Source organism: Cydia pomonella, unplaced genomic scaffold, assembly GCF_033807575.1.
Source record: "Cydia pomonella isolate Wapato2018A unplaced genomic scaffold, ilCydPomo1 PGA_scaffold_95, whole genome shotgun sequence".
Lineage (NCBI taxonomy): Eukaryota > Metazoa > Arthropoda > Insecta > Lepidoptera > Tortricidae > Cydia > Cydia pomonella.
In genome coordinates, this window is record NW_026907928.1 from 46,236 (window position 1) to 64,516 (window position 18,281).

At 37.8% G+C, this 18,281-nt stretch overlaps 1 protein-coding gene and 1 long non-coding RNA gene across 2 annotated transcripts; both read left to right on the plus strand.

Moving 5' to 3' along the window:
* The first annotated feature begins 310 nt into the window (after positions 1–310).
* On the plus strand, positions 311–10,844 carry LOC133534394 (uncharacterized). Its single transcript, XR_009802014.1, has 2 exons — positions 311–1,953; positions 10,472–10,844. It is a non-coding gene; the product is annotated as an uncharacterized LOC133534394 (long non-coding RNA).
* Positions 4,011–8,837, plus strand: LOC133534393 (uncharacterized). The gene has a single exon (XM_061873485.1). The coding sequence runs from the start codon at positions 4,250–4,252 to the stop codon at positions 8,711–8,713; it is 4,464 nt and encodes a 1,487-aa protein (XP_061729469.1). The 5' UTR covers positions 4,011–4,249; the 3' UTR covers positions 8,714–8,837.
* Positions 10,845–18,281: the final 7,437 nt, after the last annotated feature.

The following is an 18,281-nucleotide window of genomic DNA, read 5'->3' on the forward strand; positions in this document are numbered from 1 at the left end:
AATGTTATCGAGAGGCTACCCTCAAATAAAAAAAAAACTTTTTAGTTAATTTTAGGTTATGTGTAATAAAAAATACGTTTTATGTACATGAATTTCACAAAAAGTCAAATGACATTTTTTGCTTCTGTTGCCATCAGGAATGCACCGTTAAAATCTCTCGCAATGCTCACGGGCACCTTGTATATGGAGCAGATCTGCTCCTAAACATACCAAAGGTTAGGACCAAGACGCTAAAGTGCACGTCCAGATATTTTTGAGCACATTGGCTGCTCCAATATTCCCCATATATATTATATTATATTTGTATTGACGACCGGTTTGGCCTAGTGGGTAGTGACCCTGCCTACGAAGCTGATGGTCCCGGGTTCAAATCCTGGTAAGGGCATGTATTTGTGTGATGAGCATGGATATTTGTTCCTGAGTCATGGGTGTTTTCTATGTATTTAAGTATTTATAAATATTTATATATTATATATATCGTTGTCAAAGTACCCTCAACACAAGCCTTATTGAGCTTACTGTGGGACTTAGTCAATTTGTGTAATAATGTCCTATAATAAAATAAATAAAAAAAATATCTCATGGGGACTTAATAATAATTGAACTATTCCAAGTAAAAAGCCAGCTAAACCAGCAGTCAGGAAACCGGGTCCGAAAACAAACAAAGGTAATAATTTGTTTAGTATTGATTTCATTTCTTGTGACATTAATTTGCCTTGCCCTCCTCAGACCCAGGCCATACAAATGAATAAAATAATAATTAATAGTTTAAAAATCACTAGAAGAACACTCTTTTATAAATGTGTTTCCGGATCGTGTTCAAAGTCTATTACGTGAGTTTGGGCACCAAAAAAAAATACGTGTCCGTTATTTTAGACTACTCTATAACATATATAAATATAAATCAAATCGGAACCAGACAGTTTGGTACCTTTCCTTTACCCCTAGTGTAAATAAATTCGATTTCGAAACGTGACGTACGCGTTTGCGTTTAGTCTCATTTTGTATTGGATTTAGAAAGAGCGCGCCAAGCGGGACGTTTTGGAAACTCAAAATCCTATACAAAATGAGACTTAACGCAAACGCGTTCGTCACGTTATGATGTCGATCAAATTTACACTAGGGGTACAGGTCAGTTCTTCAATGGAATTCCGCTTGGCGCCCGTAGAATGAAATGAAGTAGATTTAAATACTTATTTAATAGCCCAACTCCCATGTTTCATGGTTTTGGGTTAATTTTGACGCATGTCCCTTTTTCGTTCGATAGTAGTCATTTTAAAATTGTTACTGTGTATAATAATCTGTCGTATTTATTTGTCAGACGACACACCAGCGCCGCCGGGCCCGTCCGGTTTTAGAGTGCCACGCTCGCCGCCCTCTGAAAGCAGTGAGTATATTTACACTAGGGGTACAGGTCAGTTCTTCAATGGAATTCCGCTTGGCGCCCGTAGAATGAAATGAAGTAGATTTAAATACTTATTTAATAGCCCAACTCCCATGTTTCATGGTTTTGGGTTAATTTTGACGCATGTCCCTTTTTCGTTCGATAGTAGTCATTTTAAAATTGTTACTGTGTATAATAATCTGTCGTATTTATTTGTCAGACGACACACCAGCGCCGCCGGGCCCGTCCGGTTTTAGAGTGCCACGCCCGCCGCCCTCTGAAAGCAGTGAGTATATTTACACTAGGGGTACAGGTCAGTTCTTCAATGGAATTCCGCTTGGCGCCCGTAGAATGAAATGAAGTAGATTTAAATACTTATTTAATAGCCCAACTCCCATGTTTCATGGTTTTGGGTTAATTTTGACGCATGTTCCTTTTTCGTTCGATAGTAGTCATTTTAAAATTGTTACTGTGTATAATAATCTGTCGTATTTATTTGTCAGACGACACACCAGCGCCGCCGGGCCCGTCCGGTTTTAGAGTGCCACGCCCGCCGCCCTCTGAAAGCAGTGAGTATATTTACACTAGGGGTACAGGTCAGTTCTTCAATGGAATTCCGCTTGGCGCCCGTAGAATGAAATGAAGTAGATTTAAATACTTATTTAATAGCCCAACTCCCATGTTTCATGGTTTTGGGTTAATTTTGACGCATGTTCCTTTTTTGTTCGATAGTAGTCATTTTAAAATTGTTACTGTGTATAATAATCTGTCGTATTTATTTGTCAGACGACACACCAGCGCCGCCGGGCCCGTCCGGTTTCAGAGTGCCACGCCCGCCGCCCTCTGAAAGCAGTGAGTATATTTACCATATAGATAAATACGAGTAAAAATTTTTTTACAGTACATATGGTGCTACTTTACCGCACTAGTGCGCAAATTAGCATATTACGTTACTGTGTCAAACATTTAAAGGTCCATATGTACTGTAAAACGTTGTACGATACATGTGCGAATAGATAATTCGCAACTCGTGTCGATTTAAAACACTCCCTTCGGTCGTGTTTTAATTTATCACCACTCGTTTCGAATTTCCTATTTTTCGCACTTGTATCGTAATGTACTATTTTTTACAAAAGCTTTTATTTAACTGCTCTAAAAAGAAGAAAATAAAATTTTCCTTTAAAATTTTAATCATCAACTTACGAGTATAACCTCATTATACACAATTTATATGTTCAAGCTTGTCGGGGCAAAAGGGCATTCCATACATCTTAATCTTAATATATATATAAAATGCTAATGTGCGTAAGTAAAGACACGGTTTTCTCTATCACCACTATTTCCAATCAACTTCCTGTTGGGGTGGTAAATACCCCTTGGTCTCCCGGTGGGAGTAAGGGAGTTTGGTCGCGGTGGGTGGAAGTGGGTGGTTGTGGGTGGCTAAAATGTGAAAAAATATATATCTGTCCTTTTCTAACTCATGGGAACTTTTGGAAAGTTCTAAAAATTTCTGGAATTTCTGGAATAATCTAGAAAACTCCAGAATGTGTACAACTGTAACAATCGATCTAGAATGTTCCAGAAAGTTCTAGAAATTTCTGGAATGATCTAGAAAGTTCCAAAATTGTGTGCGACTGCTAAAATCGACCTAGAATGTTCCAGAAAGTTCTAAAAATTTCTAGAATGATCTAGAAAGTTCCCAAATTGTGTGTGACTGTAACAATCGATCTAGAATGTTCCAGAAAGTTCTAAAAATTTCTAGAATGATCTAAAAAGTTCCAAAATTGTGTGTGACTGCTAAAATCGATCTAGAATGTTCCAGAAAGTTCTAAAAATTTCTAGAATGATCTAGAAAGTTCCCAAATTGTGTGTGACTGCTAAAATCGATCTAGAATGTTCCAAAAAGTTCTAAAAATTTCTAGAATGATCTAAAAAGTTCCAAAATTATGTGTGACTGCTAAAATCGATCTAGAATGTTCCAGAAAGTTCTAAAAATTTCTAGAATGATCTAAAAAGTTCCAAAATTGTGTGTGACTGCTAAAATCGATCTAGAATGTTCCAGAAAGTTCTAAAAATTTCTGGAATGATCTAAAAAGTTCCAAAATTGTGTGTGACTGCTAGAATCGATCTAGAATGTTCCAGAAAGTTCTAAAAATTTCTGGAATGATCTAGAAAGTTCTAGAAATGTTTGGAAATATCTAGAAAGATTCAAAATTGTTTGCAAGTGTAAAAATCGATATGGAATGCTCTAGATAGTTCTAGAAATGACTAGAATAATCTAGAAGCTTCTAGAAAGTTCCGAAATGTGTGCAACTATTGAAATTAATCCTGACGATCCAGATCGTAATTAAGTACCTCGGAATGTTCTAGAGTTTTCTCATACTAGAAATTTCGATTTCCAACGGTATATAAACCGAAAATCAGTGACTTTTTGTCAGTTGAACCGTGTTTACAGTCGCGAAAAGATCAATTGAAGCCAAGAGTGAACAGTGATTACATAAATTGAAGTGATTTGAACAAATGAAAAAGTAAAAACTATTTGACTATTCTAGAGTGTTCTGATACTAGAAATTTCGATTTCCAACGGTATATAAACCGAAAATCAGTGACTTTTGTCAGTTGAACCGTGTTTACAGTCGCGAAAAGATCAATTGAAGCCAAGAGTGAACAGTGATTACATAAATTGAAGTGATTTGAACAAATGAAAAAGTAAAAACTATTTGACTATTCTAGAGTGTTCTGATACTAGAAATTTCGATTTTCAACGGTATATAAACCGAAAGTGAGTAACTTTTCGTTAGTTTTATCATTGTAACAACCAAGATATTCGTTTTGATTAATTTTATTACTTTTTTTATATTTACAATGCCAAGGCGAAAAAAAGTATTTACAAAAGCCAAAGTGGTTTCAAAAAGAAGAAAAATAGCACGTCAAAATGAAACAGAAGAACAAAAAGAAAAACGTGTTTTAAACATTCGTAAAGGAGTAAAAAGAATTAGAGAAAATTTAACCGAAGAGGAAAGAGCACGTATTAATGAAGAAACCAGATGTCGAGTAAGATCACTCAGAAATCGTCAATCTGCTGATCAACGTGAACTGGAAAATACCAAAAAAAAAGAAAGAATGGCTACTTTACGCCAACGACGAGCTGCTTCATGTAAAGTTGGAAGTTTAGAACTTCAGGCTTTCCATTATGATTGCAAAAAACAATACAGTGAACATCCAAATATTGTCATCGGAAAAATGGATACGATATGCGAGTATTGTCATGCCCGGAAATTTAAAGGCGAAACTGCTGGTATATGCTGCTCGAGTGGTAAAGTCAATTTACCAGCACTAGATGTACCACCACCTCAATTACTCGCATATATGACTGGAGAAACACCAGATTCCAATCATTTTCTACAAAATATACGTCGATACAACTGTTGTTTTCAAATGACTTCATTTGGAGCTTCATTAATATGTCAGGAAGAAAATTTCAGCCCGGTTTTTAAGGTTCAAGGCCAAATTTATCACCGATTAGGCTCTCTTTTGCCGATGTCTAATGAATCTCCAAAATTTCTTCAAATATACTTTGTTGGTAACGATGAACTTGAAACAGACCAACGTTGCTCTAACTTTCAGGGACTGCAACGAGATATTATTCAAAAATTACAACGTCTACTTCATAATCATAATCAACTAATCAATGTGTTCAAGACTTCTCTAGACCAAATGGCTGCAGATAATTATAAGATCGTCATTCGAGCAGATAAAAGACCAGCCGGTCAACACGAACGAAGGTTTAATGCACCTCAAACGAACGAAGTTGCCGTAGTCATTGTTGATAACGAATGTAGTCGTCGTGATATTATTATTCAACGTCGAAGTAATAAATTGCAACGTATTGCTGAAACACATCGTAGTTATGATGCGCTACAATATCCGCTAATTTTTTGGCAAGGTGAGGATGGTTATCATTTCAATATTCAACAAATCAATCCAGCTACAGGTGTCGAAACTAACAAAAAAGTATCAGCTATGCAATTCTATGCTTATCGAATTATGACTAGAAATGGTGAATATAACCATATTTTAAACTGTCGGCAGCTATTTCAGCAGTTTATTGTAGACATGTATGCTAAAATTGAAACGGAAAGATTATATTTTATTCGCCATAATCAACGAAAGTTGCGTTCGGATGAATACATCCATTTGAAAGATGCAATGATAAATGATGGAAACGTCGATAACATGGGAAAATTGGTCATCTTGCCATCGACATTCACTGGAAGTCCACGTCACATGCATGAATATGCTCAAGATGCAATAACTTATGTTAGGAAACACGGCAGACCAGATTTATTTATAACATTCACATGTAATTCTTCATGGATGGAAATCAAAGAAGAATTACAATATGGTCAGACGGCCAGCGATCGACATGATATTGTTGCCCGAGTTTTCCGTCAAAAACAAATTAAATTTATAGACGCCATTGTGAAAAATCAAATATTTGGTGTTGTTATCTGCTGGATGTTTTCAATTGAATGGCAGAAACGAGGATTGCCACATTCACACAACTTAATTTGGCTCCAAAATAAAATTCAACCGAATCAAATAGATGATATCATCAAAGCTGAATTTCCAAACCCGGAAGAAGATTCTGATCTTTATAGTATAATCGTAAAAAACATGGTTCATGGCCCGTGTGGTGAGCTAAATAGAAATTCTCCGTGTATGAAAGATGGAAAATGTACGAAACGTTATCCAAAGCCATTTTTGAACGAAACAGTTACAGGCGAAGACGGATATCCTAAATATAGACGTCGATCACCAAAACAAGGCGGATTTACAGCTAAAATTAAAATACGAGGTAATGCAGAAATTCAAGTTAATAATCAATGGGTAGTACCATATAATCCACTTTTATCTAAAATGTTCAATGCCCATATCAATGTTGAATACTGCAGTTCTGTTAAATCTATAAAATATGTATGCAAATATATTAACAAAGGCAGTGATATGGCTGTTTTTACGTTAACCAATGAAAACCAGCATGATGAAATAGTACAGTATCAAATGGGTCGTTACATTAATACCAACGAAGCAATTTGGCGAATTTTAAGTTTTCCAATACACGATCGAGATCCACCGGTTCAACATTTATCCGTCCACCTAGAAAATGGACAACGTGTGTTTTTTACAACAGAAACAGCACAAAAAGTTGCGACGGAACCACCAACTCGAACAACTTTAACAGCATTTTTTGAATTATGCCAGAAAGACCAATTTGCTAAGACTTTACTTTACTCAGAAGTACCCAGCTATTATACATGGGATACAACAAGTAAACAATTTAATCCTCGAAAACGTGGAATGCAAGTAGAAGGACATGATGGAGTGTTCAAGAGTAACACAATAGGACGAGTCTACACAGTGCATCCAAAAAACGCTGAATGTTTCTATCTACGCTTATTACTTCACACTATTCGTGGTCCAACGTGTTTTGAAGACCTAAAAACTGTCAATGGTTACATTTGTGAGACATATCGTGAAGCATGTCAAAGATTGGGTCTACTAGAAAACGATAATCATTGGGAGTTAGCTATGAATGAAGCAGCCCAAACGGCAACAGCAAGTCAAATTCGTGAGCTATTTGCAATCATATTAACTACATGTAATCCTTCTAATCCAAATCGACTATGGCTTAAATATCGAGAATATATGAGCGATGACATCTTGGCTGATTTACGACAGCAAAATCCGGACTTAGAAATTAATTTTAATGAAGAAATTTTTAACAAAGCTTTGATATTGATAGAAGATAAATGTTTAGCAATTTCTAACCAAACGTTAATACAACTAGGTGTTCAATCTCCTAAACGAAATCATTTGGATGTTATGAACAGTGAATTTTTAAGAGAAACAAATTATAATATCGACGAATTGAGGCTTTACATCCAACACAACAAACCCTTATTAATTGAGAGTCAAAAACAAGCTTACGACATAATAATGGATTATTATAAAAATCAGCGAAGTGGTATAATATTTTTAGACGCACCTGGTGGCACCGGGAAAACATTTTTGATAAATTTAATTCTAGCTGAAATCCGTGCAAATAAAGAAATCGTTCTCGCCCTAGCATCATCTGGAATAGCGGCAACACTTATGGATGGTGGACGAACGGCACATTCTGGTTTAAAATTACCATTAGATGTAGCTAACTACGAATTCCCGGTATGTGACATCACAAAATCATCGGCACGTGGACAAATATTAAAACAGTGCAAAGCCATTATATGGGATGAAAGCACAATGGCTCATAGAAAATCCCTAGAAGCACTAAACAGAACACTTCAAGATTTACGCGACAACACGAATATAATGGGAGGTGTATTGTTAATACTATCAGGCGATTTCCGTCAAACGCTACCTGTCATTCCGAAATCAACGCCGGCAGATGAAATTAACGCTTGCCTGAAGAAGTCGTTCATATGGGAACAGGTAAAAATAATTAAATTAACAACAAATATGAGAGCACAGATTTCAGGAGATGAAAAGGCCCAAGAATTTGCTGAAAAACTTTTACAAATAGGAGAGGGCACTTATCCAATAGACGAAAATACTGGCCAAATCACACTAACTAATGAGTTATGTAATGCTGTTGAAACACCGGAACAACTTATAAATGAAGTGTATCCAAGTATTGCTGAAAATTATACTAATTCAGAATGGTTACGGGAGCGCATTATTCTAGCCACGAAAAACGACATTGTCAATAGCATCAACAACATCATCCAGGAAATGATTCCGGGAGAAGAGAAAATCTACAACTCAATCGATACAATGACTGATGAACAAGAAAGCGTAAATTTTCCTTCTGAATTTTTGAATTCACTAAATGTTCCAGGAATGCCATTGCACTGCCTTAAATTGAAAGTTGGTTCACCAATTATTCTATTACGAAATCTGAACTCGCCAAAATTGTGTAATGGTACGAGACTCTGTATTAAACAGCTACAAAATAACATCATCGAAGCCAGTATAATGACTGGTAAAGAAAAAGGACAAATAGTATTTATACCACGAATACCTTTAATATCAAATGGATTGCCCTTTACGTTTAAACGTTTACAATTCCCGGTGAAGTTGGCTTACAGTATGACCATCAACAAAGCACAGGGCCAAACATTCAAATACTGTGGCGTTGACTTAAAGGAACCATGCTTTGCACATGGTCAATTATACGTTGCATGCTCACGAGCAGGATCACCTCGAAATTTGTTCATCTACAGCCCGGGCAATAAAACAATAAATGTAGTCTATAAGCAAGTATTATAGAAAAATTAAACAAAATGTAAATGTATAATATAACGTGTAATATGTTAATGTATTTATCATATATGTAGTATGTAGAATATCATATGTAAATAATTGTGTGAATAAAACATAAATTTTCCATTTACTAAGGTGTTTTTTATTCTAACTTATGATTATTTCAATTAGTTAATTAGTTAATTAATTAAATATACTTTCTATACACCGCATATTTAATGGTCGACTAAGTCTTTCAATATCTAAGATAGAAATCTATATTATCTACGTTAAAAAATGCATCCTCAAATATTTTTTATACCATTAAACATGCGATTTATTTTAACCCGAGCAACGCCGGGTTTTGCAGCTAGTTAAATAATAAAATCAACATGTTTTTTGATTAAATGAATACTTTTGAAAATAATTGGCTACTTGACAGTTTTTGTAACTAATGTCAATCGATCTTGATTTTCCTGAACATCAAATGTCTATATAGGACTCATGGTATTTAAGCAACACGAAGGTCAGAAAAGTCTGACGCTCGCACTGAGGATTGTATCGCCTCTAACAATTAAAATTATGAACATTTGTTAGCACTAAAACAGACTTTGAAACTGAAAAAAAAAAACTCGGAACAGAAGTAATTTAATGTGAAACTAGTAACTATTAAGTTACCATTTTTTTATTGCACATCTCTATTTCGTATTCTCAAGTATACAATAAGTACATACGATACAAGTGCGAAAAATAGGAAATTCGGAACGAGTAGCGATAAATTAAAACACGACCGAAGGGAGTGTTTTAAATCGACACGAGTTGCGAATTACCTATTCGCACATGTATCGTACAATGTTTTACAGTACATATGGCCCTTTAAATGTTCGACACAGTAATGTAATATGCTAATTTTCGCACAAGTGCGGTAAAGTAGCACCATATGTACTGTAAAAGTTATTTAGAAGAGATCACTCTTTAGCTATAAGATCGCTTGTTATTTCTTACCTATACTTTTAACCTTTTGATTGCCAAAGACGTCATATGACGTGCGCGGCTACAGCCCAATATCAACCTTCATGCGTACCGACAAGGTTCACGATTACGCGCCGCGTGCGATAGGCGTGGCGTTCAAAAGGTTAATATTTTTTAATATGTTGTATTCTACATTGTATCAATATCTTAGGTATGTCGAAAGTCGATAAAAGAGAAGTCCCTGATGACAATAGGGTTGTTTCCATCTACAAATCTTAGGGCAGAATTGTATCCCAATAAATTATTTGGATTATAAGAACATGTTAAACTACTTTTAGGGGACCTGTAATGACCATATATTTCTAAATTTTCATTTTAAAATATCTTTTAGCACACGTCACGTGACCAAACTCGAAACGTCTTCGAAGATTCTGATGACGTCACAACCCTCGGATTGACACTGTTGACAGTTAGGCGATAAACAACAAATGACAAATGTCAGTTGACAGCTCGTATCTTCTACGTGTGTATGTAGTTATGTGTCAAACCGTAAACTGTGACGTCACACAATTTTCAAAGAGCGTTTTGGGCGCGAATGCATCCGTCAAAATATATTTTGTTAATTTAACATATTTAAAGCCGTTTTTAGTATAAAAGTCGAATTTTAGGGCAACTTTTAGTTAATATAGAACGTAATACAAGCGTTTCAAAAAATTGGAAACAACCCTATTAAAACTGCCACGAGAATTCCGACCTCTGGTCATCATCCCCACTGTTCCCCAGCGTGATTCTACTGGTGTCTCTTTGTTGCAGGCTATGTCCCGTCAGAACAGGATTCTCTAGACTCGTTCAGGATTTCATTCACTCCCATCAACTTTTTCGGTATGTTCGATCTCGTGTATGTCCAGTTCTTGACTGTTATTGACCATCGGTACACTGTCTTCAACTTTAAGAGGAAAGGAGACTGCTTTTCCTTTACAAACCTAGTCCCCATTTCCTCTCTGAATATTAACATTACCTTATAGGAAATTGATATATATGAATAAATGAAACACACACGTCCGGTCACTTACATATTTATTGCGAGACTAATTGGCCTGCAGAGGGCGCACGCGAATGCACCGCGATGTGACAAATACTATTAGGTAAGTAAGTACATACATTACATCACTCTCTTCTTAAAACATTATTTGAAGTTATAATTTTGTACCCTTAAATACTGCTTCCTGAACACAATACCTTCTCCTTTCCTAGTATCTTGGGATTAGTTGTCAAGCGGACCCCAGGCTCCCATGGGCCGTGGCAAGAATGCCGGGACAACGCGAGGAAGAAGAAATACAATATAATCACGTCTATTTCCAGGGTAGGCTGATACCACGGATTTCCTCTTGCTACGATCCTGACATACCTCTTTCGCTTCCTTCACTTTCATGACATTCCTCATACACGCTCGTCGGTTTAGAGTGCTCTCGGCCTGGCCTTTCTTCAGGATTTCCCCGATTTGATCAGAGGAAGTCCGCCGAGGTCTATCCCTTCCATCTCCCTCTTCTACTTCTCCCTTATACACTCTCTTTATTAACCTTCTTTCACTCATTCTTTCCACGTGTCCAAACCATCAACATACCTTTCTCAATTTTTGTCACTACATCTTCATTCAATCCACACTTTTCTCTTATCACACTGTTCCTAATTCTAAACTGTTATATTTATGTAAAACATGATTTGCTATCACGGTAAGGACGTTAAGCACGAATAATTTAATAAATAATAGAAATTGTGTGCAAATTTTGTTTCGAGAGGCAAATTAGTTAATAAAAGATAACAATTCATTAATTTTTAGGGTTCCGTACATAAAGGGTAAAACGGGACCCTATTACTAAGACTCCGCTGTCCGTCCGTCTGTCACCCGGCTGTATCTCATGAACCGTGATATACAGCCTGAAAACCATAAACAGTTGAAATTTTCACAGGTAATGTATTGTTGCCGCTATAACAAAAAATACAAAAAAGTACGGAGTAAAGTACTCTCGGTGGGCGAGACCGACTCGCACATGTCCGGTTTTTTTTTTATATTCATGCAGAATATTTATAATGCTTTCTATAATAGTATATCTTTGCTGCAGCGAAGTTTTCACGATAACTATATTGTTTATGCCGACATTTTAAAAACATGGGATGTCCCAGCAACTGCGTTACTTTATTAATAACCTTATATTTTATTACAAAGCTTTTATTTAGTTTCACCTGTCCCGTTGTCTGTAATCAAATCTTGCAAGTTAAATTTGACCCACTTCCCGGTTTCCAATGGAGGAGGATGGACAATGCAATATTATGGTACCATCGAGCTGATCTGATGATGGAACAGGAGGTGGACATAGGAACTCTGTGATAAAACAACGCAACCTAATTATGTTTGGGGTTTTTAGAATTATTCCGATAAGTATTAGTTGCATGTGAAGAAAGGTAGTCATGAAAAACTCCGGAGTTCCACACAATGTTTTTCATCACACTTGCGAAGAAAAAAATAAATTTTAAGTGAAATTATTCTTAAATACGGTGACATGTCAGACATTCGTCCGCCATTTTGTAATTTCTTGACAGGTTAGGCATCGAAGGCACAGACCTACTCGGCATTCAGCCACGATTGAAAATTATATAAAAATATTTAAAACGGCCGTTAAATTAATCAAATTGAATAATAAAATATTAAATTATAAACGTCAGTATTTTAAAAGTAAAACTCATATGCTACTTGGTTTGTATGAATAAGTGACGTAATTTTAAAATAAAGCTATAACTCCCTTTTTTTCACAATCCATAACTCCCGTGGGAACAAAATAGGCCTTTGGCCTTCAGTACACCTGCATGAAAAAGACCTTTTTCGAGCAAGTGTGATGAAATTTTTTTTTAAAGCGATACCTATAAACCTAGTATATATTATGCTGAAGCGATCGACACCAATATCAAAGTGATTTGTGATGATTTAGTTAGTAGGAAAGGTTTTCTCCCGGAATGGAATTCCATAAAAAAATACCGTTATTTCGCTAGGATCGCAAAGCTTTTCTTCTTTAAGATGATTGAGATGCATAGAAAGTTGCGCACACGCTAGCGAATATTTCAATGTCAAACTGGTGGTATTATCCATTCAGTACAGTCTGCGATAATTGTGTATATATTTTTGGTACATCGATAATCTGTTCGTTATCTGGGTCCTAGCAGATATCAGTGCTCACCCGAAAGAGTGCAGCGTGTTACTGAGCCAGAACCCATTTTTTTTTTTGAAAGCATACAGCAAACCTTTTATTGATGCTTTTTGTTCAATATTTTTATTTTAATGTTGCTATTGTGTGTGTAGGGTTAGATCGACGTAGCTTTATTCGACAGCGCATTGTAATATGCCTACTTGGAAATAAACTATTTTTATCTATATTGATTCTATTTGTTTTCATTTACTTATGTGTGTATTGTGGCAAGCGAATAAATGGTTTATCTATGTATCGATAAAAACTTGTACCTTTTCGATCAGGTCACGTGTCCGTCTTACGAATTTTCAATCTGACGAATCTGTCGGTCACGTGACCTGTCGCCAGTTTAACATTTTTTCCCCATCACAAAAAGTGCACAGCGTCATATTCATATATTTATTGATAGAAGTAATTATAACACGTCCAAAATACTTACACACTATCGTATTACGTTTAACTAAATGTAAATTGTAAAATTAAATCAATAAAAAATTACAATTATAATAAATCAAGCATTGATTCACAAGCATTGTAAAGATTTATATGTAATTAAAAAATCAATAGAAATCATTACAAAAAAAACTTAAATAAAACACCACTATTATAAAAAAAAGCACCACTATCAATTATAATTATAAATCAAATGTCAACAATGAATACATTAGAAAAATAAATAGTACATTGTGCAACGAAGGGGGTAAGTGATATTTTGAATACAAGGGTGGTGGGAATTAAAGACCCGAGTTTGCAATATTCTTACCCACGGAGTTAATATGTTTTTCATCACACTTGTGAAGAACAAACTAAATTTTAAGCGGAATAATTCTTAAATGCGGTGACGTATCAAACATTCGTCCGCCATTTTGGGATTTCTTGACAGGTTAGGCATCGAAGGCACAGACCTATTTGGCATTCAGCCACGATTGAAAATTATGGCTGGTAAATTAATCAAATTGTATGTATGTTGTGACAAGGGGGAGGGGGAGTCACAAACTTTGTGACGTCACTTTAACCAAACCGAAAATTTGATTAATTGAAAATAAAATTGCCAAAAATGTGATGTCTCACAAGGGAGGGGTTTGTCAAATGTGAGCAAGTGTGACTAGGAGGGGTAAAAAATCTAGAAATTCGTGTAACGTAATCAATGGATGAACCCTTGTTATATCTAAATTAGGAAATTCGCAAGGAATGGCGATAAATGAAAACACTTCAGTCGACACGAGTTTCAAATTACCTATTCGCACGTGTATTGTACGTTTTACAGTACATATGGCTATAAAGTTTCGACATATGCACGAAAAGTGGTCATTCCCGCCCGCTAGCGGGAAAGTAGCACATTATGTATAGTCGTTAGATTTGTAGCTGGCCCTCAACGGCTTATCCATTGTCAATCACTTTAGCCGGTTATTTAATTACAACTCCTATGGTAATTGAAATAAGATTCAAAATGAACAAATGGAAGAATAATTTGCGAGTTCTTGTGTGGTCCCTATACGGTCGAGTGCCGGCGAGTCGAACGCTACCGAACCAGTCTAAATTGTGTCCTCGATATGCGAAACAAAGGCGCGTTATCGGAGAGCACACCTACACCCGGACACCGGTACCCGGACCTGGGTACGTCCTTAAACTGCGTCCACAAGAGAGGTATGGGCATTGTGAATGTCATCTCGCTCTGTGTGGTAGGGCACAGCACAGCGGATGTCATTCTAGAGCAGAGCCCAACTGGGGAAGTACCTCCACCTTACAGAAAACCGCAGCCAAATAACACTAGACCCTACTCATAGTGTTGTGTTCCTGCCGGTGAGTAAGGTTGCCTGAGCTCAACGAGGGGGGGAGGGGGTTAGGGTCGGCAACGCGCATGTAACTCCTCTGGAGTTGCAGGCGTACATAGGCTACAGATACTGCTTACCATCAGGCGGGCCGTATGCTTGTTTGCCACCGACATAGTATAAAAAAAACACTGGTTTTTTGAGCGTTAGACTAGCCCGCCCTCAGGTGTCAATTAGAATTATACGACCCTTTTTGCAGGTAGTGGCATGCGCCGTTTTAGTTAAAAGTACCTGGGCGACCGAGCTTTGCTCGGTTATAACTCTATATGGTGGTGTATAGGTGATAATCTTAACTACATTTATTTACTAAATTAAACTTGTCTAAAACAATAAAAATTATATGTAAACTTGAACATATAAAAAAAAAAGTTAGCCACCGGGCGAGATTCGAACCCGTAACACTCGTTTAGCAGTCCGCGTCTTAACCCGCTGGACCAGACGGACGGTGGCCGGCAACACGAAATTAGCGACCATATTCTGCGTCCAAAGAAAAACGCATGAAAACTCGATAACACGCGTTTTCCCAAACATAAGACTAATCTAGATCCATTGTATACCCCCAAACCAGCAGCGTCTGGAAGACCTAGATGCTAAGCGTCATATCCGCAAGATGCAACCTAAGCCCTCCTACACATACACCCGCAACTCGACTGGACAACTCCATTGCGCATCGTGTGACCGCATCTTCAAAACAAAGTTTGGTTTTGCGAGCCACATAAGGGCATTTCATAATCCGGATAAGAATTGTTGATGGGGTCGCCATTGCCGGATACGGCAAGGAAGGAGTTAGGAGTTTAGTTATACCCCCAAAACCCCCATATACCAAATTTCAGCGAAATCGTTAGAGCCGTTTCCGAGATCACAGAAATATATATATACAAGAATTGCTCGTTTAAAGGTATAAGATAGACAATGGATAAGCCGTTGAATGCCAGCTACAAATCTAACGACTATACTATGAAGTTAATGTTGTATTTGCAGCTCGGCAGCTAAAAAAAGGGCTACCGAAGGACGCACGCTGGTCCACGCTCCGCTCGGCGCGAGCGCCCTCTGAGACCCGAAGCATAGTGCGACGTCTGCGTAACAAAGTGCTACTAGGTAAGCCCATTTATTTATTTATTCGTATGGCAAAAATACAATCGTTCATTCATATGAAATATAGGTAGATATATTTATTACGCCCAATTGCTGGATCCATTGGGTGACATTGTTGTCTAAGGTGAACAAGTCCACTGCTGGGTTGCCCTGGTATTTGGTGAGTGGGCATTCGCGCATAATATGGTCAGCTCCACAATCGCATGCTGGCGACTCTCTCCAGCCACATCTGTGTAGGAACTCTCGACATCCACCCCAACCGGTTCGTAATCGATTTAACTGGCACCAACTTCGTCTGGGTAGTGAGAAACCTGTTGGTTTTTCTGTAGGGTTGATGTTTGTCCCTAGGTTGGTAGGCAAGTTCTCATTCCATTCTTGAGTCCATCTCTCATTAATGCTGAAGGGGGTGTTTAAAAGTATTGAGGCAGTTTTATGTGGCGGTAAGCCCATTCCAGCTCTGGAACGCTCTACCTCTGGAGGCAGAGCCAGTCACTGGCGTTGCTAAAAGGCAAATTAAAAACTTTCGACTTGAAAGGATTCGGCAAATTTTTTGTAAGGAAAATCTGGCGGAAGATTCTGGGACCTATCAGAGATGAAGATGGAACTTGGAGGCATAGGAAGAATAGGGAGCTAGAGGAGCTGGTTGCGATGCCCAATATAATTGGCGAGATCAAAGCCACACTCCGCTGGCTCGGTCACCTAGAGAGGATGGGAGAGGATCGTGCCGTGAGAAGAGCGTATGTGGGGCACCCGGGTGGAAAACGTCCGTCTGGGCGTCCCAGATACCGCTGGAGTGACGAAGTCCTAAAAGACCTGTTCGCCCTCGGAATACCCAACTGGCGTGAAGTGGCGCAGGATAGGGCAGAGTGGCGCTCTCTTGTGTCAGAGGCCAAGATCCTGTTTGGGTCACTGAGCCAGTGAAGAAGAAGAAGTCCCTTGATTATAGAACCGGCCGCTATAACTGATTATTTTTCGTCAGCAGCTAGACATAGTCTCCCTCCGTTGGAGAAAATCTTCTTTTCTCCAACAACTTTTCTCCTGCATATCTAGATGTTTTATTTTTATTTAAAATGATTAGAAATCACATAAGATTCTAACCTTTTGTTAGATAGCGTTTCCTTCAAAATTTCTCGGTCCCACTCACCTAAACCTACACTATTTCCTCCTGTGGCACACAGTATGCTAAAAACTCTTTCTTTAGGCGCACTTGTAATTTGTATAATGAATCTCTTAACGATATAGATATTTTTGCTCATAGTTTGTCCGTGTTCAAGAACAAAGTTCGGCAATTTTTGTCGTTGATGGTAAGTATCGCAGGTGGGGACCAACAGAGGGTTACTACTTACTTACTCCGTTGGCTCAGCGACCCAAAATGAGACTTGGCCTCCGACACAAGACAGGGCCACTTTTCTCGGTCCTGTGCGACCTCTCGCCAATTGTCGACTCGAAGCTCGCGCAGATCCGCCTCCACCATGTCGCTCCAGCGATACCTAGGGCGTCCGATAGGACGTCCTCCTGCTAGGCGACCCAGGTACGCTCTTTTCACGTTCCGATCTTCGTCTATTCTCTCAAGGCGGCCCAACCAACGGAGTCTGTGGGCTTTACTTTCTCCCATGATATTAGGTTCAGCCACTTGGTCTTCAATCTAACGGTTCTTAAGGACTGTCCAACTTCCATCCGGTCCTCGTTTGGGGCCCAGTATTTTACGGAGGATTTTCCTCTCGGCAACTAGCAGCATGTTTTCTTCCTTGAGTGTTAGTGTCCATGCTTCATAGGGCATAAAGATTAGGATCCAGAATACATTGCGATGCAGTGCAGCCCTTCACAAGGTGTTAGTGTCCAAGCTTGTAAGCAGACGCATCAAGATCCGAATCTATGAGACCGGCTAAAACTCATTTTTTCCTAAAAAAATCGACATTCGAAGTTTTATAATATCTTATCTCTAAAGTTACACATAAAGACAGGTATTTTTTTAGGAAAACTTGAGTTGTAAGCAGATATAACAAAACACGTGCTCATTATTTTTTGCTGCTTTCAAACATATACTCAAACCAGCCATTAACTAGCAAGTTGCTTGAGCATCACTTTCTATAGGAGTTAGAAGATTTAGTAACTTTTTAGTACTTTGAAGGCCATTTTCTCCTAACAGGTTGAGTTTGGGCAGCTAAAAAAAATACGTGTCCGTTATTTCAGACTACTCTATAACATATATCAAAATGAATCAAATCGGAACCGGACAGTTGGGTACCCTTCCTTGTTAGGTAGGTATTTTCGTTGGTGGCGGTCAAGTTGGTCCCCGCCTGCGATACTTACCATCAGCAACAATATTCTTGTGGGCCTTGTTTTCATCTTTTTAGTGCAGTCGGGTTTTTTGTTTTTCTATAATAATATTTTATTTTATGATAAGCAGTTATAATTTTGTTTTAAATGAATTTCTTGTACAATTTCCATGCT